The following is a 25,524-nucleotide window of genomic DNA, read 5'->3' as shown; positions in this document are numbered from 1 at the left end:
TCGTTCTGTAGAGCTCTCGCAAAGCTCTACAGCTCTACACAGACGCGGAGCTTACAACTCTATTAGGGCCTACACCATAACCTATAAAGGGCTGTAAAGTAAATAAATTAAATAGGTATATAGCAGATGGAATACCCACTAGTTGCGAAGAGGGCTAGTGGCGTAGGCGTAAGCGTGTTTACTACGCGCCTCAGTAGGGCAGTGGAATTAGAGCCTCTGCGGTAACAAACTCCTCTTAACATCGTGCGTGTATAAGGAGCTAAAGATCTCATAACTTATAGAGTAGGCTTTTCTCTATAATTTGGTGTAATTTTTATGTTNATAAGTATTNTNNGAGGGTAGATTAATTTTGTTAAAGTTAATNAGGTCTTCTNATATAAACGGTGTTTAGGTTTTCTATAAATCTCGCCAAAGTCCCTCAGACCAAGAAAACGATTGCCGTCCTAAATCAGCTTAGTGGACGGTGCGGATATTCCTATATCCGCACAATCGATTTCTTGGTCTGAGCTTCTGAGGTAACACGTTGCCTGCTATGACAGGTGGTTAGTCAGCCTTAGTGGCTTGGCGCGGCGACCTACAGTTACACGTGTATTCTGGAGGCTTACACCGTGTATTACACGAGCCATATGCTTAGTAAACAGTGTAATGAAGAGTCTTTCGTTTGGATGGCCTATAGTATTAAATTACTATTAGCAGAACACCTATTTACAACGCCGTTCATCGCACTCTTTCTTTGAGCGGTATACTCCTCTCTATTACGAGCCTTGGTGTAGTGTTTTCAATTAAATCATTCACTAAATAGCAGGCTCTACGGCTGATCTATGCTGGGAGGAGGTTGCTGTCTATAAACTCCGTGGTAAAACCCACCCAAAGGTTGTCTATATTCACTGCCAGAAAACATAGCACTCAAATAGTCGTCAGAAGGTCGTCGCCCACCTAAAAAAGTGCCAAGAACTGGATATATATATATTCGGCGACGACGGGACGACGACCAGGAGGACGTTAAGGATTAACGTGTTTCACCATTCAGTGGCCCACCCCACTCAGTGGCCCACTCTGTTTTCTCACCAAAAATCATAAAAATCACAGTATAATATCTTAACAATAACTTAATAATAACTTCTAAAAATTTATATTCAAGCTTATATATATATATATATTACTTCATCCCTTTTAACGTTAAAGAATTTTAAAGTAATTTGTTTAGTAATTATAGATATATAAAGATTAGAGTAGAATTTATAGTCTAAAACTATATATCTTTATAACTACTTAATAGGTTTATCCAAAATTAAAAGAAAAGAGGTAGAGTATATATATATAAGTTTTTAGAAGTTATTGTTAAGTAGTTGTTAAGATATTATACTATGATTTTTATAATTTTTGGTGAGAAAATAGAGTGGGCCACTGAATGGTGAAACAAGTTATGATATATAATATATTATATAAGCTTACACTTACACGGTGTATTACACTGTGTATTCATACCCTACCTCTCGTAGATAGCTACACTTCTCATAATACTTCAATTCACTGATTCTCTGTACGCTGTACACCACTTGTTCTACTTCTTGGGCCCGAGATATAGTATATCGTTAAAGAGGTCCTTCGTCCGCAAGACCCTGTCATGCTCGCTCGTATGCGAAAAGTGGCAGAACGAACAGGGTTGCACAACTTGCCTAAATTTTACAGACAGTGTATCGTTACGAGTTATCTTCAACATGTCTTACGACGATCTGCTTGTGTACAAAAGACTGCCTTTCGATCTTTCTAAGCGAATAATCCGAGTCCTGCACCTACTTCCTAGAACCGACGGGATCATATGCGGTAAACTTGAACTTCAGAACTTAGAAGATTCAACTCAACAATATGCATGCGTTTCTTACGTCTGGGGCGATGCCGCTGTCACTAGACCCATCCAGATCGAGGGACAAGAATTGCAGGTTACGACGAATCTTTTCGACTTTCTTGCGCATATGAGGCACCCGCACGATACGATAGTCCTTTGGATCGATGCGATCTGCATAGACCAAGATAACTTGACGGAACGGTCACACCAAGTAGCAATGATGGGCGAGATATACTCTCGATGCTCGACCGTACATGTCTGGTTGGGCACTCCATCCGACCCGAAGTCGATCAAGAGAGATCCTTTCGAGCTCTTCGACCACTTTGCGACCATGAAGCACTATCACGACCTTCCTGGCTATACTAGAGGTCGGAAAGGCGGAGGGAGGTTCTGGAAACGCGAATGGATATTTCAAGAGAACGATGACTTCAAGCACCTTTGGGATGCCTTTCTCCACGTTGTTGATAACCGGTGGTGGACAAGAGCTTGGACAGTACAAGAGATTATTTTACCCGCACATTCGATCGTATGGTACGGCACTTGGAAGACAAGCTGGGACACCATTGCCATTGCCAGGGAAAGACGAAATGACCAACTGTATAGCTGTTGCTGGCAGAGCCATAAAGCTTTTCCCTCCAAATTTGGACGGAAATTGGATGTATTCCTTGGGGAGGTCGAGCGGATTGACACAATGCACTACCCTCGCCATGAGACCAAGAAGCCGCTCGTTGCCAAGGAGATGATCTCCCATTTCAGACTCCCTCCCCCAAACTTCCACGAGATCGTGCTGTCCTTCGCTTCTCGGGAGTGCAAAGATCCTAGAGACAAGATCTTTTCGCTTCTTGGGATGCTTCCGACAACTATATTCGATGGCTACAAGCCGAATTATTCCGGGACTACAGCGGAAAGCTACACTGAGTTTTGCAAGCGCACGATTGAAGCAAGCAGTAATCATTATCAGATACTGCTTGGAGCTGGTCTCAGTGAGATGCATCCCGACCTCCCTTCATGGGCTCGAGACTTTTCCAAAGTCCTTCCACTGGCCTCAGTAGTATTAGAACTTTATAAGTTGAGAGCCTATCCTCTCTTCAACTGTTCAAAAGGGAGGACTTGCCGGTTGCATATCGCAAACGACAGAGAGCTGCATCTCGAAGCGCTAAACGTAGACACTATTCTTGCAATAGGGCCAGCCATGAATCTCATAAGGGACGACCCATCAGAGGTCATCAGTGGTGTTCTTCTTGAGTGGAGAAGATTCTGTGGAGAAGCTCTAGGAACTGAAGATAAGGCCTTGATCCGGAAAGCATTGTCTCAAGTCGTATGTGCCACTCTGATACTTGACCCGTCCGTAGAGCATGGCTGGAGGCGTTGTACAAAAGGCGATGTCCCTAGCGCATTCGCTTGGCAGAAATTCATAGATGGGAATGTTGCTGCGCTCGATGATGCCTACCTGGGAGCAGTGGAGCTCGCCACTGCTGGTCGTTCCATGTTCATTACGCGGGCAGGAAATATTGGGCTTTGTAGTCCGGGAGCTCAACCTGGCGATGCGATCTGGTCATTGTCCGGATTGAGAGTGCCTTTCGTCCTGAGGAATGCGGACCATGGACGTGGCCCAGAGAAAGCCTATTACTTGATAGGTGACTGCTTCCTGCTGGATGCTATGGATGGGGAGGTAGGGCAAGAGGGGGAAAAAGAAGAGTCGGTTGTACTTGTCTGAAAGTACCACAAGTACTTGCTCTCAGAAGAAATGTCGTCATTGAGACAAGACAGCGGCGCAAGTATTTGGGACAGGTCACAGGTGGGCTGGCATATCGACTGAAGTAGAGCAAGTGATGGAGACTCGTCTGAGAGATTTTGTTGGTAGGGGGTACTTGGGCAGTCTCTTTGAGCTCGGGGACGTGTCACGTGGCACCACCCGCAATCTAATTTAATCTGATCGACTAGATTAGAACGTCCCTGATTCCAACCTCAGCCAAACACAAGCACAGCAAATCACCGCCAACTTAGAGTAAGAAAGAGTGAATATTACTAATATTAAGTACATAGAGATTCTTTAAGTCCGGTTGCCTAGACTCCTCAAATCAACCTTCCAGTCGAGTTTGCTAGATTATCCTGCCTACCTTAACCCCTACCAATACAACAGAAGAACCTCCTAGTATAAGTTTACCCGTAAGCCCAGCTAATATCCAGTTGTGTAGATCTATCTAATACCATAAACAACCACCCTGCTCCACCGTCATGACACTATACATATCGCACCACTTCGCAGACTCCGACTTCTGCACCCAGGTCTCGACCTGCCAAAGCGTTTTCCACCCGCCGGCACTGTTAGTCGCAGAATCTCCCGTTTTTGCAAAGATATCAAGCCTATCGTTGCTCATGCTAACCGCCCCGACCTGTCCCTGTGTAAGGCGGTGGTATCCCACAATGGGCTGCCAGTCCACCCACCCAGTGCGGGACGTCCAGCTGGCCGTATAAACCCTATTGTCCCCGCCCATGATGAAGATCGTCAGGACGTCCTGCGCCCTCGAGATCGCCGTAATCGGAGAGCTCATCGGGAACGTGGCGCTGCCGATGCTCCACCAGCCCTGGAAGCCGTTGAAGCCGGGCTGCCATGCCGCAGTCCAGACTCGCCCATCCGTACCGACAATGAAGGCGTCCAGCTTGTTCGCTGAGCGTGAGACGGCAGCCACGCTGGACGAAGAGCCCGTCTTGCCGCCTGCGACGGCCCACCACCCCGCCCAGCTTGTCCCGGTCCAGGCGGCTGTGTAGACCTTGCCGTTCGTGTCGGGAGCAAAAATGTCCATTAAGCCCGGCGAGCGCGAGACGACAGACACCTCGGTGTGGCCGGATGTCTTCAGCGATCCGATCTTCTGCCATGATGCCCATCCGGACTCGGGCTGCCACCCGGTGGTGAAGACGTTCGAGTCCGTGCCTACGGAAAATATGTCCAGCTTGTCCGTGTTGCGGCTGACAGCGGTGATGACGGCGTAGTTGTCGTGCGCCTGGAAGCCGCTGACCTGCCACCAGCCCCTCCAGCCGCCGAAGTCGGGCTCCCAGGCTGCGGTGTAGATGCGGCTGTTCGTACCGACCGCAAAGATGTCGAGGTGATCGCGGGAGCGCGAGACGGCGGCGATGGGCGCGCATGGCTTGGCTTGGAAGCCAGGGATGTTCCACCAACCGCCGTAAGTCTTGTCGCCAGGCATCATCGAGGCCGTATAGACGTAGCCATCCCCGCCGACAACGAAGAGGTCAGTGATGTTGGGGCTGCGGGAAACGGCGACTGGGTCACCGAGACAAGATGCTCCTGGCGGTATTTCTGTCGCGGCTGTGAAAGAAGCAAGGGCTAGGAGAGGGATAGCAAGGAGAATGCCGATCATTTTGACGAGTTGAGAGCAATTCAGGGAATTTGGCTGGAGCTACAATAGAGCCATCTGAAAAGATACGGAGGAGATAGTGATGAGCGGGTTCTAAGCAAAGAAAACCATAGAGTAGATCACTCGTCAAGCGGCAGTCAATTTATGTCTTCCTCTTCTCCTTTCACTCTGGCCCAGGCAGAGAGCTGAAATTGCGCCAAATCCATTTAGAATGGTAGCCTGGACTCATTGTAATACTGTGCAACTTCAAATTTCATCTTAAAGGCAATAGTAAGTTGTATTATACGACGCGGTAAAAATGTGGATGCGAATGAAGTGCCATGGTCTCATCCAGACTCCAGAGTTCAGGAGTCATGCTCTGCTACTCAGCACCGTGGATCATAACGCTGTTCGGTTTTCCCGAGCCACTTTCTTAGCTTGTAACTATTTCGCATCTGTCCAAGGGTGCTTGTTGGTGTTGTTGGTTGCGGTGGTGATTGCGGTTACCTGGGGCTGAAGTCATACGGGCGCCTCCAGATGAAGGGTTCAGCCTCAAATACGCAAGGAACGTATCGTCCACCACCATTGGTCAACACTTTCCGAGCTCCATTTAAGTGACCATATTAGCAAGATCCACTGGATTGATTATTAAACACGTAACAAGGCACGATTCAATCAATTTTTGCTGCCATTCGTGTTTTGATTAAGAGATTGAGGTTCTTGAGAATAGAACATGCATTCTGGTATATATATATTTATTAGACATTGAAAGGTTGACATTGCAATGTTTATGCAGGAAAGCATAAATCTCATGTTCCTTTATCGCGTCCAATGGTTATCGATAAGGATTAGCCAATTAAATCGTTAGGATCAATGGGCCGTGATAAGATATTTAAGGCTTTTGATATGTATATAAAACGCTATAAGAGCTTAAATTTTGGCGGAGAGTCGTGTAATATATAAGCCCTAGCACTCGTTCTTCCCGCAGAATGGAATTCTACAGGCACGATTGGAAGACATAGTAGTTAATTATATTACTATAAAACTGTATGGGCGCGTCTGCGAACATTTGAAAATGGTGTTCGCGCACGTACCAACTCTCATTGGACGCCAGCGTTGCAAGGGATACAACGATTCTTAACTTAGCAAAAGCTTGCCATTGCTCTATCTGAGCCGGAATTTTCGCCGTACACACTACACAGTGCCAACCCAGGCTTTTCTGGAGTCGTAATTCGTGATAAAATCTCCCTTAGATTGCATCTCGACGAGGCCAACACTGTCGACCTGGTGTCAATCACTACTATCCCATACGCTGGTGGCGTCCAACGAGTTGGTGGTTCGTGCGCGAAACCCAAAACATTAATAAAGGGTCTACCAAGCAGCTCCACATTAGATTTACCAAATAAAGCTAATGTAGAGCTGCTTGGTAGACCTTTTATTGATGTTTTGGGTTTCGTACACAGACCACAAACTCGTTGGACGCCAGCGTATGGGATATTATGGTTAGATCAGGGGTGTCTGTGACTCACCCACCTCTTGTATATAGTCTCTTTTCTTCGTAGATCAATCTACACACGAGTTCGTTCGACAAACACGCTCCCAAGACTGCTCAGCGCCCCCCGCCACTGGGATTATCGCCCCTGTCTGCCCGGGGAAAGAAGTCTTAATTCCTAAAATAATGCCATGCCAGACATCCTCTAACAGCGCCCTCTTAAGTGACGAGCCTTCCCCTACTCTTAGTGTTAGAAGTAAGTCAAGTCTGATAGCTGTTGAGTCTTGTGAATCATTTACTACCGCCTGCCAGTCCGTACCGATTTTTCGAAATCTTAACTCTGCCAGCCATGCCTCAATGTTAAAGAATCGCGAATAACCCATGAGATTCTGAGGTTGCAGTGCATCATGCTGCGTCAATTCGACAAGTTCACCGTCGTTGCGCTCAAACTCTATTTTAATGTCATGCATGTAATAATTTTGGAGGAACCCAAATTGATGCATATTACTAATGAAGTTGCTGGCAATGCCCTGATTGAGGGAGTATGGCCCGACCGTGCCTCGATAACCTGGACTGCAAGGATTTCTCCAGTTTGTCCATGACCAGCTTGGGAAGCCAATTCGACGGACTCCATTGGAGATTTACGCAGTTAAAGCGAAAGTGAAGGGAAGGATTGAGATAAGTTCCTGTCGTGATTACTACTAGCTATCCTACTGAAGCAGACTCTTGGGAAGATTGGAACCTCCCAAAGCTGGAAAACAGATTCCTTCACTTTTCAAAACTCTTCGATACACCCAAGATTGCGTTTAAAACATTCGTGTCCTAGGCAAGTTCCCGTTCTAAATACTCGTTTGCTCGGTGAAGAAGTCCATGTGCCAGCTCCCCACGTTTCCTACCGGAAATGTCCGGTATAGCTTAATGTTGAACGGACGATCAGGAATGAGAACTCTGTCTATTAAAGAGGGCTCTAGAAGCTCTTTATATACACCAGGTAGGTCTAGACAACTGAGTCAAAATAGGTAATAGAAATAGGTAATGAGACATTCGATGAGACATTTAGTCATAAGTTGAGAGATAACTAAGACAAAGTACGTCAAGACGATCTAGGTCGTCAGACAGTAGTTCGATGGTGGTAAGGAAGTCCGATTCAGGTCGACACTTAACGTCATCTCTAAAACGTAAAATGCCTGTAGTGTGGAGGAGTTCTAACGGGGCAGAAATGCTCTCGAGACAGTACATCGCACTGCGTTGAAAATATTCTTCAAGCCCTTCTTTGCCCTCTTTATAATGCATAAATTCCTTTCAAACTTAGGAATATCAACGTATCCCTTAACCCGCAGAGTTGCCTCCATCTGTTATCGATAAGGATTTAGCCAACCGGATCAATAGGATCAAATCACCGTGCTTAGGAATATGAGACTGGTGATATCCACTATAAAACAATCTATATAGCTTATTCCTTAGGGTTAGGTGGCTTAATATAAGGTAGCTAGCAATAGTCCTCTCTGCAGAACGGTATATGGCATACACTACAGCCAAATACTGTCGATTAAGATTGGGGGATAGATTTGGTGTACCATGGTCATCAAAATCGTAAAATCGGGCAGAGGCCACAGCTCTGGTGGTGGGGTTTCAGCGACCCGATTTGGTTGAATGTTATATTGAGTCGACTGAACAAGGTCTATATCATTGGAAGCATGATTGGAAAGCATAGTTGATAGTATTGTATTGATTAAATCAATATAGGCTACACGCGTACTTCTGATAGCCTCGTGCCGTCATGAGTATTGCGACCCTTACTAAAGGAACGTAATATTGATAGGCGAGCTATCAAAGCTAAATGCATCAAGGCAAAGATTCATATCCATGTCTTCATTCATGCCAGCCCAAGCTATCTCTTTTGCCCTAAAGCTCCTCATTTTCAGGCGATGAAAATAAATGAACGAAAAGACGCTGTTCCATAGCTTGTGTGCAAAAGCCGTAACCAGTTAGACAACCATCATCAGAAAACTAATCCCGATAAGTGCCGCCATGGTCCACACCAAGTCCACTCTCCACCCCTCATAGCTGTTGTTAGATGTAGGTCTTGGAGTTGAAGGGGTAACCGCAGCCTCCGATTGCCCGGTAGTGGTGCTCTCGCTGTGTACGGTCAGTAATCTGGATATTGGAGCCAGTAGGGGATATTCAACATGGTCAACTCACAGGAAAGTTGTCGGGAAAGTCGCCTCGACGGAAGTCTTAGAAGAAAGTGCTACAGGCTCTTGGCTTGTCGCAACAACAACAACAACAGTAGTTGACGTAGCTGCTGCGACGGTAGTCTTAGGCTCCGCAGGATAGATAGTTGTCAGCGCTGGTGTTGTTGTAGCAGCAGCATTGATGCTCAGACAAGACGACCGCAGAGCCAATATCTGTGCTGGCGTGGACACTGCAGTAGGGCAGTCACCGAATAAGCACTCGATGCCTGTGATAATCTCTCCCCCAACAGTCTCGATCTCGCCCCAGATATCCTCAACCACACTCTCGACACCGCCGATAATAACGGTAATGGCGGCGCCAGGGTTAGTGACGAGTTCGCCAATGACGCTGACTACATCATCGGCGTCTTGCTCAAGATCTCCTAGAATTTCTGGTGCCAGCTTTGGTAGTTCTCCGACAAAATCAACAAGGGAACTGAGTTCCGACTCGGCTTCTGAGCTAAGAGAGCTGGCAATATCTTGCACAAATGCAGGGAATTTACCAGCTAAGATATCACAGACAGCTTCACCGGCTTGCTGTTCATTATTTTCGAGATCGTTTATGAGATCTTGAGGAGCTTCCTTGACGAAGTTGGCGAATGTTTTTTGCCTAAGGAGGGAACGAAGGATATCCCTAGGACTACTGTTAGAACTGTTCTTTAACTTTTGCAGGAGGCAGAATTCAGCCTTTTGGCGCATACGTACGAAAAGAAGGATGCTGTGATGAGACTACTAGCAAAGAGAGGGAGCAATAGTACAGTATGGAGACGCATTGTGATAATTTTGAATAGGATACTAATGGCGATGTTACAAGGCTACGAATTGTATGAGAGTCCTCTAGAACGGTTTACTGCCCGGAACTAACGTATTTATTGTATGTTCCCATGGTGTGTCGGTGCTCTGCTGCCTCACTGCCTGAGGCAGGTATGGCTTGCTCATTAGTAAATGCGGCGTGGTTAATGTATGGGGTCGAAAAACAGCCTTCTAGTCGAAAACATGCTGCATCAACACTGCTTTTATCTGCAAGGCTGTAACTACAAGGGCACGCTTTCGGAACGGGAAAGGCGCCTAAAACTAAATTTGGCCAACTGATAGGCTATGGAATTAAGTCTTGGAGAACTCTCATTTCCTAAGGATGTAGGTTCAGCCCCAGAGTGAAGCACACGACAAGGCACCTGCAGCAAAAGTTAGAACTGCGCAGCTGCCTGTTCCCCTCACAATTCCTTTCCGCCCTAGGGGTCTCCAGGAACTCGCATGAGACTCTAGCAGTCGCCGAACACAAGCAAGCCATACATAGCTGCTGTGAGATAAAAACCCATGATTAGAACACAATTTGATTGGAGCGAAATAGCGACATCAGTGTGTAAACGTCGACCACAGAGCATAACGCTCAACCCTTGTATAACTTGCCGCGTTGCCTTGCTTTAGCGTGGGGCTTTAAATAATCAGACATCGATATGCGCGTTCGGGACGGCTGAGGCTGAGGCTTGGTGTGAGACGTGGAGTGGCCATGGGTAGATGCGTAGACCAAGCTTTCGGCTAGCCAGAAGCGGCATTTGGCAAAGTCTTGACCTCTACCTCGCAGCGTCTGTGGAGGTCACCACATCTAAGCATGCCCGAACAGCTATGGGTTAAAAGATTGTGCCAAGCAGTACTATAGAGAGGCCTATCATAAAAAATCCTCTCTGCTGTAGGATATGATTCCGAAGCAATCCAGCAGGTAATACCATGTACGGTTACAACACATGCCTAAAGACATCCGCCTTGGATTTTGCACACCGGGAAACCTAAGCTGTAGGAGTAGTACGAAGCGATTAAAGTACACTATAGGGCCAAAGGTGGACCTCCCTGGATGTGGATTTACCAAGATAAAACTCAGTCGAAACGGGTGGATCGCCTTTGCCAAAATTCCGCCTGCACGTATCCACCGCAAAGTCGTCCTTCTGCGATGATGGCTTTAGCGCACTTGACCCAACGCTGTACAACCCGTCCATTGTGAAGAATAGTCGGTCAGTAAGGAGTGCCCAAGCTTTGTCGTTTTAAACGGGAATGAAGGTGGGTACTTCCGCCGTTGGGCTTCCTCTTCTTGGATCCTGTCCGGGAGGGAGTCTACATCCATAACATTTGAGATATTGGCGTGCGAATACCTTGTCGGCTCATTCGAACTGCGTATGAAGGTTCTTAGCACAGCGGTAATGCTGCAAGGCGGTCGCCAAGTCCGCCTTGTTTACCTTATTTACCTGCCGACGGACAGGAAACAATGCAGTCATAAACTCAGGATGGTTTCATACATCTGGTTCCTCTTCGTAGCTGAGTTAACTGACACTAGACGGACTATACTCTAGCGAAATAGTGCAGATGTACGAGTGCAAAGTAGTGTGCTTGATACTACTAATCATAATGCGGACACTTCTCTGCTAGCTTAGCTAATATTTGAGTCGAGTTAGCTCCGTAAGGCCCATTACCCCTGCGGCGGTTTCTTCACGGTTGTTGGTAACGAATACTACTTTAGAATAATCGTTATTCATATTCTTATAGTAATATAATTCGAAAATTATAGAAAATAGATAAGGGTGGATGCACAGGAAGGCTAGCAGTGGTGAGAGCTGGCAAGATAGTTGTCATGCAAGCTTAGGCTTGCTAAACAGGGGTTTTGATCACCAGGTTGATAAGGAAAGCCGAATGAAGTAATGAGACATACTCACTCATGAATCTCACCCTGCGAATAACGCTAGGCCAGGTTGGGGTATCGATCTCTACAATTTGGAGCTGGGCAAACGCATTTAGGAAAACTGAGCTGATAGCAGGAACTCGTAATGCAACTTAAAAAGCTGAACTGGGTACAAAGTCTTAGATACTCCCATCCAAATGAGAAATAGCTCTTTGCATAAAAGCTAGATTGACACTTCTTCCTAAGATCGCCTTGTCGCACTTGCGTTACTTCACGTGGTACGGAGGCTCTATTCCTGAACCTATATAATTGCCACCGTCTCGAGACAAAATACCCCAAACGACGCAATACACTCCGTTTCTATAATGTACACAGCAGCGAACGGTTCCGCTGCTTCAGAAACCCATGCATACGACCCAGCCCACACATACCCCCAACCACCACCGCACCGGCTCACTTATAGAAATCGAACTTGTCTGCCTCAGTTGCACCCTTGACTTGCGAGGAATACGCGTCTTCTAGGTCACTCTGGATGATATTGTACCTGTTCTTCCTCACAGCCCTCAAACCGGCCTCCTGCATGATAGCAGCAATGACCGCACCGGAAAGAGGATCATTCCGTACGATCAGGCTGTCTAGATCGACCTCCGGGCTCAGGCTCATCTTGCTTGCAATTGTGGAGAAAATGAGACGGCGCTCACGCCTATCTCTGAGCGAAGGGAATTCGATCTTTCGATCTAGACGACCCGGACGGAGCAGGGCCGGATCTAGTGTGTCGGCACGATTCGTTGCCATAATGACCTTGACGTTAGATGTCTGGTCGAAACCGTCCATTTGGTTTAGCAGCTCAAGCAAGATACGTTGGACCTCACGATCAGCACCGGTTTGGGCGTCGAATCGCTTTGTGGCAATGGCGTCGATTTCGTCGATGAAGATAATGGAGGGGGAGTTTTCACGCGCCATACGGAATACGTCGCGGACCATACGTGGACCTTCGCCCAGATATTTCTGGACGAACTCGGAGCCTACGACGCGGATGAAAGATGCCGTGGTGCTGTTGGCGACAGCTTTGACAAGCATAGTTTTACCAGTTCCCGGAGGACCATAGAGAAGGACGCCACGCGGCGGATCGATGCCTATCTGCTTGTATAAGTCGAAATGTGTTAATGGGAGCTCAACCGCTTCCCGGATTTCCTGTTTCTGCATATCTAACCCGCCAACGTCGGCATATGTCACATCCGGCTTCTCGTCTTGTCCTAGCATCGCTATCGATGAGTCAGCTTCTGGAGGGAGGATGTCGACAAGGGCATTTGAGTGTCGGTGGAGGGCCACGGAGGATGAAGGCTTTAGGAGTTCGCGGTCGAGGGTTGAGAGGATGCGGACGACATAGTTTGAGCCTGTTGATGACTGTACGATGCCGGTACTAGACGATATCAGTATACTCGCTGTGAGACGCGGGGTCATGGTCTCACTTCTGATCGATGGCTTCCATAAACTGTCCTATTACCAAAGGTACGCTCTGGATGCGCTTGATCTCTTCCTGCGCCCGCACCAGTTCCCTCTTCAGACTCCTGTAGCCGTATCAGCTTTGAACTAAAAAGGGACTTCCGGAGTTGCCTTTCTTCATACCTCTGCTCATCTTTGATGTATTCCTCTTGCAGATGGATATACCTGGACCACTGTTAGCCACTCAGCCTGAAACGGGGCTTTTGGGAAAGACTCAGACGTACTCTAACTGCCGCTGGAGCTTCTTGAATGTTGAATAGTCATCTGTCCCGTCTGTTGCAAAGCCTTCTAGAGTGTCGAAGTTAGGCATGGATGACGGCAGCTGTTTCTTGTGAGGTGGCACTTGGTTGGCCGGGTTCTCAACTTCGGCCATGGCTGGTTTGTCAAGCGAAGGCAGTGGCTGAAGGTCGGAAAATGTGCAGAAGCGGCTTCAAGAGCGGGTTAAATTGTGGGAAAGGCGAGAAGATTAACACTCGGAGTTGGATGGGTTTGATGGTGAGCGTTGCGCGCAACTCTTCGAGTGAAGCTGTGTTTGCGTGGTTGCAATGTCGTTTGTAAGCCATGATCACGTGAAAACCAGGCCAGCTTCCAATTTCACGTTATGGCTCCAGTCGCTTCATCCTACGTGCTTAGAGGTGATTTCGATAAAACGTAAGGGAAAAACCGGTTGCTTTCTTGAACAGTTATACAGGTTCCCATCATACCGTGCTCCGAAGTCCTTCAAGGGTTCATCTAAAACCCAAAGGCAGGCATGATGTGGCGACGACTAAGCGGATGGCGCCTCGTAGCCCTGAACGTCCCACTGTAAGAGCTGGTGGTGTGGAGAAAGACAAAATAAGCAGCGGTGGGCAATAACTGCATCAAAATGACATGCTTCCTTATCCTTAGCTGATTTTGCTTTTCCCTGCATGTTCAAGCGACCGACGGACATCTGCCGGCTGGAGGGTGAGGATTCTGGCTTGTTCGGTCCAAGCGCAGTGCAATCATGTTGACCATGCAATGGTTGGGCGCGCCTTTCCCAAGCGTTGGGTGTCATGTTTCACGTCCGACTGGCTCCATATGTACAATCCTATGCTCGTATGAGCCTGGGAAGGGACTCGTAAATTATGGGCTTTGCTGGTAGGTAAAATCTGGGCTAGGCGTGGTGTGGCCGCCCCGTGGAAGAAAATGCAGGCGAGGGTAATTTTATTGGTTGTGAGACACTTACTTTTCCATTGCACGGGAGCGGCTTGAGCTTGAAGCAGGGCTATGGGAGTATCTTTCTTGCAGGTCATCATTCCCAGGCATCGTAAGCTGGCCGCTGGCCCTCGGCCTGTGATGACTCTTTCGAGACAAAGCAACGTCGTCGCCATCCCCATCCTGGTCCATTGTCGGCGTAGCTAGTAATAGCTAGGTAGGCAGACACTCAAACACACAAGTATCCCTTCACCGTTTTTAATCTTTCGGTAGTGGCCAGGCTTCCCTCCCGGCCGCAGATTAAGGCTATCTCGTCGAATGGTATTTGGGGGGCGTGGGTAGCTTGAGGGAAGATGGGGCACGATGGGGCACGATGGGGCAGGTTGCAAGTTATGGTGATCCAGGTTCAACGCTTGTTGGGTGGGCATGTAGGGTGTAGGTACAGGAACAAGATAACAGGCACAACGTTCAGCACGGCAGCATCCGCCTCGTGAAGGGCGATTAAGGCGATTAAAGGCGATTGAGTGGAGAGAAGGATGTTACTCGTGTCACTTGGGCCAAATGATCAATAACGCTGGGGCATGATTCGATAATAGCTTAGGCCAAACGGGCTCATCATCCCGGCTACGTCAAGCTTCTGGTTCAAGCCACGAGCAGTGGACGCCGAGCTGCCCGGATGTCCCCAGAAGGTCGGGCTCTTTTTTTGCCTCTGCATATTGCAGGATGCTCAGGAACGTAGATAATTCCCCTCCTATCGCTCCCCGTCTTCCCATCTTCTTCTTCTCTCGGTGTCGAGCCTGGTGCTGCTGCTCGCTGAGAGGCCGTCGCCATGAGACCAACGCTCGCAGGGGCTGGCGGACTCGCTTGGGACACTTCGGACGTTTTGAAAACCACTCTTCCAGACTGCGCCCGTTGTATCTCACGGCTCAGAGACCAAGACCACCCCCGCGCGCCTGAACCCATAGGTGAGATATCCATCTATTTTATCGCTTCCCCAGATTGGCCCGCATTCCGTCTCTCCCTGAAATCGCATGGCGTGGTGCCGCCAGTGCCAGTGCCACGTCCTGCTGCCCACCAAACGCGTCCTTTCCCAACCTCCCTCCCCTGTGATCTGCCCAACTCGGCGTACACCGCTTTGCGGCTCTTCCACCCATCGCTGCATCGTTGTTTACTTGATTCGTTCGTCGTTTGGATATCGCGCCGATGACAGGCTCACTGACAGTCCCCTGCGTAGATGGAGAGTGCTTCACTGCCTTTCCCTCGAGACTAAGGCAACGACATGAATAACGTAACCACCTGGCCGGAAAATCTCACCAACAATGGCATCTACAACAACATCGCCGATGCGACCCCCGATGCCTCCCTCATCGACCCATCCATGTTCGGCGCGAACAACATCGACCTGAACCAACTGCAAAACAACCCCCAGTTCCAAGCGCGACTCCAGAATGGCGCCGTGCGCAACCCATATCAGGTCTCCTCCATGGTCCCATCGAAACGTTCGAGGGAAGACAGCACAGGGGCTTCGCTATCTCGGTCGCAGACACCTGCGCAGCAAGGACAATATGGCTTTCAGGGAAACCAGCATAGCGGTGTTCAGCCGCTTCAGGTCCCGCCGCCGTTTCAACATCTTCAACAAGGCGGATCGGCAAATGCCACACCTTCACCTACACTTCAAAACCAACAACACTTTCGGCCCGGCGGCGCTCCGCAAAGGGTCCAGACAGTGTCGCCCGCGCGCAATCCGAATGTCCCTCAGATGCCAGGAATGAACTACATGCAAGGCTCACCCATGCCACCAGGATACAATCAGAATTTTGGAGGGTCGTTTCCTGTGCAGCCAGTCGCTCTTTCTCAGAACCTGCAAAATCGGCAACAAGAGGCCCAGCGGCAGTACCAGATGCGTCTTCAACAACAGCAACAGCAATTGGCGCAGAGCAATATAGCGGTGCAGCAGCGACACCAGGCTGGGCCTATGCTTGGTTCCTCTGCTCCACAACAAGGCATGTCAATGAACAGGAATCCTGCTCAGATGCAAAACCCACAAGCACAAGCACGAAACACCCTGGAGACCTTCCTCAAGAATGTCTCGGCGTTGATGCAACAGATGGGCCAGTCTTTCAATCCGCAACCCTTGATTGGCATGCGGCCTGTCAATCTCCTACAGCTATACTCCGGTGTCATGAAGCAGAAAGGCTCTAAGCGGGTAACCGCTGCTGGAGCATGGCCGATGATTGCTCAGGTGATGGGCTTCCCTCAACAAAATTTCCCAACGGCGGGCGAAGAGATGAGAATTATATTCGAGCAGAATCTTGGTCCATACGAAGCCGCTTATTTTGCAAAGATGCAGTCGAAGTCGATGGCCAATCCCCAACAAGCGCAAGTAGCTACTCTGAGCGCGGCGCAGCAAATGTCACCCACTAAGGCCATACCTCAGATGGCACCCAATAACCTCCAATCACAGCAACAGTATCTACAGCAGCTACAACGAGCTCAATCAATGCAGCACCAGCAGATAGAAAGTTCAACGCCAATGAAAAACAACGTTTCGATGCCTACCACAAATGGATGGAGTACACCTCAGATGGATTCCGCCTCGAAGATGCAACAGAATGCGTTGAATCAACATAGGAAGAGTCTAAATCGACAGCTTGAGGCCACTCCTCCGCAAGTGCAGCCTCCCGGATTCCCGTCACCGTCACCTGGGCCTGGTGAAAAGATGCGGGAGAGTGCTCCTCCACTCGGGCCGCCGACGTCGAACGGAATTGTCAAGGATCTTGGCGTCAAGCTGGAACACGGGACCGAGTACCAACCAAAGGTTAGGACTCTGGCTGATACACACGGAGGAGTACAGGTAGATGGTCTTGGTGAAGTTGGTGCCGGCCTTGTCAAGATTAAGCCCAATGTGCCAGCGCTGGAAGAAATGGGTGTGATTGATATTCGTGCTCTAAGCATGAGCCTTCAGTCCGGAATCCATGGCGAAGTGAGGCTAGCCTTGGACTACCTTGTGAAGCTGTCACATGAAACGCGGGTCCAGCTTGAGCTCGAAAAATGTGACGATTTGATGGACATCCTCATTGACTGTGCCGAAGAACAGCTTGATGCTCTCGCTGAAGATGCTCCGGAAGTCTCTGACATTTTGGATCTCACTTCGTACGAAGACGTTATTCGTAATTGCCGCGCAGAGGTCGACTCACTACAGGATATACCTGAATTTGGCACTCCAGCATACGAACTCGACCGTACCGCAGAACGGCTTATAGCCATCACGACAGTTTTGCGGAATCTCTCGTTCTTCGAGTTCAACCATTCGTTACTTTCTACCGCCACCGTCATAAAATTCCTTTCGAACGCAATCCGACTTGTCGGCACGAGAATAATGCTCCTCCGATCTCACACCAACACCGCGGACTTCATGAAAGACCTAATAACCTTTCTTTCCAACACCACTGACAAAATTGAACTTCCGTCCCGTGAGGAAGCCTATAACATTCTCCACTTTCTTCTGTCCTTTGTTCCATGTCCACGTCCAAGCAATCCCGTCCGATTCACACCGTACAACCCGGCCATCCACCGATACCTTCCCCCAGCCGTTGACAGCCTCGCCAAGCTTCTCGCGCGCGATGATCCTAACCGCCACTTCTATAAGCACCTCTTCACTATGGACGCTACTTCCACACCTCCTTACGATCTCCTCACGCGTGCCTTCGCTCTCGCCATCTCCGTCGTACCCGATCGCTCAAAAGGTCCGATAAACCCAGCAAAAGAGATGCGTATCGCTGAGGCCCGGAAACCATATCTTATGCAAGGCATGCTCGCCGCCGACATCCTGGCCAGTTTGGCTCCGGGCCCGGAGACTGGCATCGCACGCTCTTGGCTCGAAGCCGAAGACGGCTGGGCGCAGAGTCTCCTGCGGCTGTCTGTTTTCCTTTTCTCCACCGATGCCAGTCCCAGACCGCCGCCTCCCCCGCAAGGCACGCGGCAGATGCCCAGGATGGACCATGATTCGCAGGGCTTCCAGTTGATCACGCACCGTGCACTGGCGATGCTGAAGAAGCTAGGAGAGAAATGCAAAGGCGGTGAAACGGTGGTTATTGGCAGCGGTGGCACAGTGAACCTCGAAAACGCTAACGGAAAAGCTGACGCCGATGACGAATCCGACGACGATGCAGTAAGGGAGGTGGGTGGCAGCAGGTGGAGAGTTAAGGCTGACGTGCTGCCGAAGAAGGAAATGCTGCTCGGAGCTCTGTTGACACCTAATATCGACCAGGTGGCGCTTCGACAGCTGTGTGCATTTGCGGGATTGGACGACTAGGGATTTCAGTATTAAGGAAACTGGGTTACGGGTTCGGGTTGGGGGTTGGGAATTGGGGTCGGAACGGAGGACGTTTTGGATTTCCGTCATCGAACGGAGCCACGATCAATTTTTTTGGCGTAGCTGAAGCGCGAGCAGAGGCTGTTTCTTTCCTGGGAGGAGCAGTAAAAGACGGCCCACTTCATTTTTGTGTAGTATCTTGCAAATCTGCTTTTGCTTTTCTTTAAGCCTGCGTAAAGCCTTCCATCAATCCGGCTTTTTCGGTTTCCCGACATGTCTATATATCTGCTTTTTTTTTCTTAATCCTCTTGACTTGGGAACTTGGTGTTCAAACTTTTTTTGGGGTGTGGCGCGTGGGCTAGGCTAAACATTGACAGTTTTTCCTCCTATTTTTTGATACTCGGTATGCTCGCGGCCTGCCGATATGGGGCATGACCAAGCTGGGCTGATTTTGTAGAAAATGGGACTTCATGGGGTGCTTCTGCTTTTCTTGTTCACGCCAGGTATATCGATTGTGTGTTTCGGTGATGGAATGATCTTGACCATGTTATAACATTGATCAAATCTCTCATGCTTCTTGACCGTCCCCAGCAATATTATTAAAAATTCAGTTACACAAAGCTCAGAACCATTTTTCTAGAGTAAATTACAATATTTTAGGATTAGAGAACATCGGTCACAGTCTTGTCGGGTAAACTGTAACTTAGTCATCTGCTTCCCTCTGCTTCCCTCTTCTAGACCATTCGCTCAACGCCAAAACGCTAAGAAAATACTCATTAGGTACATTTACAGGACCACCACATGACTACGTTGTAGTATATAGATTCGCCGCCCGTGTACTACCATCTACCTACTTAGTGACAAATCATCAAGATTGAAGAGGCTGAAATATAAATTCTTTGGTCGAAGAATTTTGGTCTAACTCAGATTGGAAATAGGATGTGCAATAAGAGCCTTGACATATACTGCACTAATTGCTAATGTGACATATTATGGCGGTCTGGTTTTCGCCGTAGAGTCCAATGACCACCATCAAACTCCCTGAAGTTCACCTTCATATATAGTAATTGATGGTGTGGTCTGTCACATAGGACCATAGGTGATGGAGAACAACGGGTCCCGTCTGCTCCCCGATATTTAAGCCATCAACCGGCAGATCAGTAGTTAGGTGGGTGACCACTAGCGAATCCCTGCTGTTCTATGTTTTTGATTTTTTTGGGCGCTCGATGTTAAGATGCTTGTTGACGAGGGTTTGAGAAAGTGGCCTAGAGCGGCTCGGAGAACAGGCTACTTTAGGGTTAGAAAATCAAGAGCATAGACTCTGGTTATGCAAAGGTTTTAATTTAGCCTGGCTGATGCTCTGTTTTGTTTTGTATATAAACCGATCAAAAACAGTCTTTCTAATTGCTTTTGAACATCTCAGGCGTAGCACGAGTACTACTCATTTCGTCTTAGATATAGTACATGCCATTCTTGCTCTTCTAATCATACAGAATACACACAAACTTTGCGCCGGCGATTGTATCGTCGTTTCAAGGAAGTTTTGTAAGAATATTAAGTCCATTCACTAGGATTATAAATTTTTCGACTTAAGGTACTCGACAATCTTGCCTTTATGCCAGCCCTGTGGAAGGATACGTCAGCGAATGGAGTTCAAGAAAAGATAAACACCATCTCATGCAACTCCGGAATACACATTCCCTTGCCCAATGAAACTTTTCCCGCCGACGGCCATAAATCCCGCGTTCTCAAACACGAGGCGTGCTGAAATATCCAACTCGGCTTAGACAAAGAGCTTAAACTAACCTTAGCAACCACATGTCCTGTAACTGGATTAACCACTACGTCCTTATCCTGCAGCCCCAAGTGCTCCCGAATATCCTCCCTCAGCACTCTAGCATCCCCCGAGATCTTCCTGATCAAAGTCTGGTGCAGGTTCCCACCGCGCTTGGAGTCTTGGTAAACAGGCAGCTGATTCGACGACGTTCGCGCGACGTGGAATCTGAGCTGGGGTAGCGTTGATGGCGCGGGTTGAGGGGTAGATGTGGATGCTATGGCATTGTCGACGTCTGTTACTGCTTCTGCTGTGGCAAGCTCGGCGGCTCGGGGTGCGCTTCGTGGGATTTGGACGCTCGTACGAGGTTTTGAGCTGGAGCTGGAGGGGGGTGGAGGAGAAGCTGCGCTTGACGCAGGAGAGGAAGTCGCTGTGAAGCAGTCAGGACATATTACTTTGCCCAATTGACTCTCGGAAGGGCTCACCTTCGGCTCTAGGCCGACTAGCAGTCGAAAAGCGGAGGAGATGCCGCAGCGTGGAGGGCCTTGGAGGTCCCAGAGGACGTAGAAAGGGTAGAATTGGCTGGGCGAGGGCCATATTGAATCTGCAGTCGCCAATCCGTTTACCAAATTACCGGTTGATATCGAGCACGGGTGCTAGTTTCAGGGTGGTGGTAATGAGTGCCCTGGACGACGTGATGAAGCGTGAAGTTTCACAAGTCGGCATCAAAATTTAGCGAGCATTTTCCCGCGCACAACTTCGACACTGAAACAACCACTTCAAGCCCGCACAAGCAGCGTCAGACCCCGCCCACAGCCACCGGATCTCCCTCTCACCTTTCTACGCCCAGGCGCAGAATACGTATCCATCATGGCGGACAACGCGAGCGACGCTGGCGAAGACATCGCCGCCCAGTACGACCTGCTACCAAAACTCATCCCCAACCTCGACCGACATTTAATATATCCCCTCCTAAATTTCGGGACCAACGAAGATGAAGAGCAGCCGCTGGAAACTAAGAAAATGCTGCTCGAACTCCTCAAGCCCACAAACATGACCGACTTTGTAGGACAGCTGTATCAAGACATCTACGATCTAGACGAGGCGCCCGCAGAGTATGTTAAGAAGCGGGAAGAGGTGCTAAAGCGACGGGACCAACTTGAGGAGGAGACGAGCAAGATCTCAGGTCTTTTGGATGACGAGGCTGTTGTAAACAACCTGAGGAGCGACAAAGTGGCCAACTTGAGCTACCTGAAGGAGAACCACGGTGTCACGGTCGAGATGGTAAACCAGCTCTACAAATTTGGACAGTTTCAATATAGCTGTGGAGTATACCCACACGCGGCGGAATTGCTGTATAGATTCAGGGTTTTGGTAAGATACTTAATACTCGGAAGTAGAAACTCTTAGTTTTGTCCAAGCTAACAGTTATATACAGTCCACAGACAATGACAAAGTCGCCGAAGCGACATGGGGCAAATTGGCATCCGAAATCCTCAGCGTGAATTGGGAGGCAGCAATGGAAGAGATCCAAAAAGTAAAAGAAAGCATCGACACAAGGCTCTTCGCCAACCCGCTCGCTCAACTACACCACCGCACCTGGCTGATTCACTGGTCCCTGTTCCCCTTCTTCAACTATGAGTCCGCCAAAGACACCCTCACGGAGATGTTCTTCTCGCCCGCCTACATCAACACGATCCAGACAAACTGCCCCTGGATCTTGCGCTATCTCGCCGCCGCCGTCATCACAAACCGCAACCGCAACCGTAACACCAACCAATACCAGAAGCAACTCAAGGACCTCGTTAGGATTGTCAGGCAAGAAGGCTACGAGTATCGAGACCCGGTGACAGATTTCATCAAGGCACTGTATATCGACTTCGACTTCGAGGAAGCACAGAAGAAACTCGGCGAGACTGAGGAGATTCTGAAGAACGACTTTTTCTTGCTCGGCACTGCAGATGCGTTTGTTGATTCGGCAAGGCATCTGATTTCAGAGTCGTACTGTAAGATTCATCAAAGGATAGACATCAAGTAAGCATAGATTTCCCCCGCTAAGCCTAGGCCACCTAGCCCTTCCTTCATATCCTTCCTTTCGAAGGAGTCAACATAACCCCCGCACAGCACCAAAAAACTCGCATGAAAACTAACGGTCTACCAGGGATCTCTCAACCCGCCTCGGCCTCAGCCAAGACGAAGGCGAGAAATGGATCGTGAACCTAATCCGCGACACACGCGTCGACGCCAAGATCGACTACCAGGCCGGCACCGTCGTCATGAACCACCCGCCGCAGTCCGTCTACCAGCAAGTCATCGAGCGCACCAAGGGCGGCTTTTTCAGGACCCAAGTCCTCAGCGCCGCCGTTGCCAAATGAGCGCTTCTGCGCCTCTCGACGGCTGCGACTTTCCTGCGTCTGGGGTTGTGAGGTTTTTTGCAAATGACGGAGTAATGGGGCTCTTTTGCACTTTTTTGTCTCGCTCTGTGTTAGGGACGAGGTTGGTATGGAATGAGGTATCTGCATTGCGTGGCATCTCGATGGGCTGTTCACCTGGGGGCTGGTCATGGTAGCCGTTGTCACGAGACGACGAATGGGTAGATCAAGGTCATGAGGGTTCACGGTAGCGATAGACGTGTGCCTGAAATGAAAAGGCAGAGAAGTGGCCATGAAGGGCATGGAAAGCGAACGTAGCACGGACGACCGAAGTTTTCGAAGCGCGGTCCCGTAGATCCCAAGAAAGCAAAATGAAAACGCCGGACAGAGCTCCTGGGCTCTGTCTCTGAATCACATTGCGTAAGCTTGTTGTCACTAGGCGAGGGTGATAAGTTTCACTCGTGATGAAATCGATGTGATCACCACCCGAAGGGAAGTTGAGACTACCCGGTCTCCCCCCGTTTTCTGTTCCCGCGTAGTAATCACTTTAGGTGGCAGTTGATGCATACTCGGAATAACGGTTGAGAAGCCGCTAACGAGGGTGGTGTTTTGTCTTAGGCGGGTGATGATCCTGCAGATATCGGGGATGATGAGAGGCGTTCCCGACGAGGCGGTCGGAATCTGTGATGATGGGTGCAGACTCGGGGGCGTTCTAAAGAAACGAATAGAAACTGGTGGGTGGAAAAGGCTGAATGCTATTACGGAGCAAAGAAAATATTTGGAAATCATATAAATATCAATTATGTTAGAATTTCTGTTATGGTGGATGGGCATAGAGGCGCAGGGAGGAATTGTGTGTAGAGCCATCATGAGAAATACAATGCACGGCAAGGAAAAGCTCGCAGTTGTGGTCCAGTATACGGCTGTTCCAAGCCTCATGGAGTGCACCACGCTCTACTCCATTTCTCATCCCTGAAGAGGGGTTGAAGACCAAAGACAGCGGGGGATGTTGGGGTGCTGTGAGAAGAAAATGAGGGATATCTACTCACTGTATTTCCAGGCTGTTAGTCCTAGTCCTGAATTCTCAGCGGTGGGTTGATGAGTTGAGTATTTCTTCCCGGATGGATCAACCTGTTTGAAAACTGAAGTGGCAAAAAAGACATCCCTACCACTAGCGGAAGAAGCTAAAGTTTTGGTCAATCGTGAAATGCGATAAGGTGATCCCTGCTGCAGAAGACTATCATCCTGATATGGCATTTCGTCTTCTTGCCTCATTGACATGCTTTTCACACATCCTGGATTTTGAAGCCCTGCACGACGTTTGTTCCTGCAACTATGCGAATAAGACCCTCTTTGTACCCTCTTCTGTCCCACCACAACATGCGGGCCGTCCCGGAAGAGGATCGCCGCGGGCCAAGCTGTGTCTCAGTGGGGTGGGTGGCAGTTACCGCTGATCTACCGTGCGTTGTGCTAGATGTGTTGTCATTATGCGCAGAGTAATATGATAATGCGTCATAATTGACTTCCACAGCGATCAACAGTCACTATAACAGCATGTCGTGAAAATAACGAGTAAAGTTTGCCTGTGTTGAACACGTGGCCTAGTGTGCGGGTGAAAACGCGGAAGTTGGCCCGATGCACTTAGCCGTGAATTCATAATACGGCCCTGTGTACAACATGAACTAGCCGTAGGACCGCAGAAGCTGTGGACCAAACCCTTCAAGGCCAGCATCGCAGCTTTTTGCAGCTTCCCGAATGATCGAATGACCAACAGACGTATTCTGTGACTGCAGAAGGGTTATTTTGATCAGGCAGTGGCATCAAACTCTGCACCACCATCCACAACAGTATGAAGAATTCTAGGGTCAGCTAAACAAGGGGGGGCAACAATGGTGGGGAATAGCCAATCTCCAATAGTCGGAGGATTCTGAAGATTTTCTACCATGTTCTCGTTGTAGTGGAGACACGAATGATGGTATGAGAGAACCTTTAAAAGTTCCGTTTATCGGGATACAAAACACACGGTTAAGGTCTCTGTAAGACGCTCAGATTTGGCTCGTAGTCAGCTAGAAAAGACAGTGAAGTTCATTCAACGAGATTCATAACAGCATGCCTTAGGATATAATAACGCAGAGTGGAAAGCAGGGATGCACATAATCAGTATAATCGCCCAAAATTGGTGATTATGTTATATAAGAACTCCAATTCCGAGCCGCGCGGCCTCCGGGTACGCGATTATATACTCGGGTATATGAGTTTTCTTTAAACTAACACTATTGGTAAAGGCGATGTATTATAAATGTTAATTTTTTATGGTTATAAACGGTGTTAATTTTTTTTAGCTTGGTCCAAGCGTAATAGTTAACGTGGCACACGGGGTTTTGCTCGGCCCCCTAGTTTTGCTCGAGCTAGTAGACCGCCTCCCTATTTAGGCTAACGTAGATGGAACACCAAAATACTGCCACAGCGTGCACGACCCAACGTCAACTCCGGAGGCATTTTGGCAGTATTTTGGTGTTCAATCCTAAAAAGGGAGGCGGTCTACTAGCTCGAGCAAAACTGGGGGGCCGAGCAAAACCCCGTCTCTTCGGCGCCGATAAAAGCGGCGGAATAACGGCACGGGCCACAAACACCAAAACACCCCCCTAAATAATCACAATAAACAACGATACGCGCACCAAAATACTCCTAAGACTGCCGGCGTGCAAATGGGCAGATAACACAGTATTGAGCATGAATTGAGCGTTTAATTGTATATAGAAATCAAGGTGTGGCCGAA

The 25,524-nt window shown here is 48.8% G+C and overlaps 7 protein-coding genes across 7 annotated transcripts; 3 read left to right on the top strand and 4 right to left on the bottom strand.

Moving 5' to 3' along the window:
* The first annotated feature begins 1,488 nt into the window (after positions 1-1,488).
* Positions 1,489-3,679, top strand: K441DRAFT_653137 (HET-domain-containing protein). The gene has a single exon (XM_067647485.1). The coding sequence runs from the start codon at positions 1,722-1,724 to the stop codon at positions 3,564-3,566; it is 1,845 nt and encodes a 614-aa protein (XP_067509052.1). The 5' UTR covers positions 1,489-1,721; the 3' UTR covers positions 3,567-3,679.
* Positions 3,680-3,829: 150 nt separating this feature from the next.
* Positions 3,830-5,520, bottom strand: K441DRAFT_653135 (fucose-specific lectin). Its single transcript, XM_067647484.1, has one exon. The coding sequence runs from the start codon at positions 5,227-5,229 to the stop codon at positions 4,054-4,056; it is 1,176 nt and encodes a 391-aa protein (XP_067509051.1). The 5' UTR covers positions 5,230-5,520; the 3' UTR covers positions 3,830-4,053.
* Positions 5,521-8,447: 2,927 nt separating this feature from the next.
* K441DRAFT_693068 (uncharacterized protein) lies at positions 8,448-9,894 on the bottom strand. The gene is made up of 3 exons (XM_067652619.1): positions 9,637-9,894; positions 8,900-9,565; positions 8,448-8,836 (listed from the first exon to the last, which is right to left on the bottom strand). The coding sequence occupies exons 1-3, from the start codon at positions 9,702-9,704 to the stop codon at positions 8,686-8,688; spliced, it is 885 nt and encodes a 294-aa protein (XP_067509050.1). The 5' UTR covers positions 9,705-9,894; the 3' UTR covers positions 8,448-8,685.
* Positions 9,895-11,607: 1,713 nt separating this feature from the next.
* Positions 11,608-13,939, bottom strand: K441DRAFT_653134 (26S protease regulatory subunit 6B). The gene is made up of 4 exons (XM_067647483.1): positions 13,333-13,939; positions 13,232-13,273; positions 13,075-13,173; positions 11,608-13,025 (listed from the first exon to the last, which is right to left on the bottom strand). Exons 1-4 carry the CDS (start codon positions 13,479-13,481, stop codon positions 12,056-12,058), a joined length of 1,260 nt encoding a protein of 419 aa, XP_067509049.1. The 5' UTR covers positions 13,482-13,939; the 3' UTR covers positions 11,608-12,055.
* A 1,705-nt stretch (positions 13,940-15,644) lies between these two features.
* Positions 15,645-18,590, top strand: K441DRAFT_470076 (uncharacterized protein; the record flags this gene model as incomplete). The annotated part of the gene is made up of 2 exons (XM_067641853.1): positions 15,645-18,363; positions 18,457-18,590. Coding segments are annotated over 2 exons (2,853 nt in total), but the record flags the coding sequence as incomplete, so codon positions are not given.
* A 1,330-nt stretch (positions 18,591-19,920) lies between these two features.
* K441DRAFT_693065 (mitochondrial 54S ribosomal protein mL49) lies at positions 19,921-21,067 on the bottom strand. The gene is made up of 3 exons (XM_067652618.1): positions 20,859-21,067; positions 20,406-20,803; positions 19,921-20,223 (listed from the first exon to the last, which is right to left on the bottom strand). The coding sequence occupies exons 1-3, from the start codon at positions 20,968-20,970 to the stop codon at positions 20,173-20,175; spliced, it is 561 nt and encodes a 186-aa protein (XP_067509047.1). The 5' UTR covers positions 20,971-21,067; the 3' UTR covers positions 19,921-20,172.
* A 176-nt stretch (positions 21,068-21,243) lies between these two features.
* Positions 21,244-22,748, top strand: K441DRAFT_539807 (eukaryotic translation initiation factor-like protein 3 subunit E; the record flags this gene model as incomplete). Its single annotated transcript, XM_067642574.1, has 3 exons — positions 21,244-21,747; positions 21,812-22,407; positions 22,535-22,748. 3 exons carry the CDS (start codon positions 21,244-21,246, stop codon positions 22,746-22,748), a joined length of 1,314 nt encoding a protein of 437 aa, XP_067509046.1.
* Between the last annotated feature and the right edge of the window lie 2,776 nt (positions 22,749-25,524).

This window comes from Cenococcum geophilum, assembly GCF_001692895.1.
Source record: "Cenococcum geophilum 1.58 unplaced genomic scaffold K441scaffold_4, whole genome shotgun sequence".
Lineage (NCBI taxonomy): Eukaryota > Fungi > Ascomycota > Dothideomycetes > Gloniales > Gloniaceae > Cenococcum > Cenococcum geophilum.
This window is presented reverse-complemented; position numbering and strand designations above follow the sequence as displayed.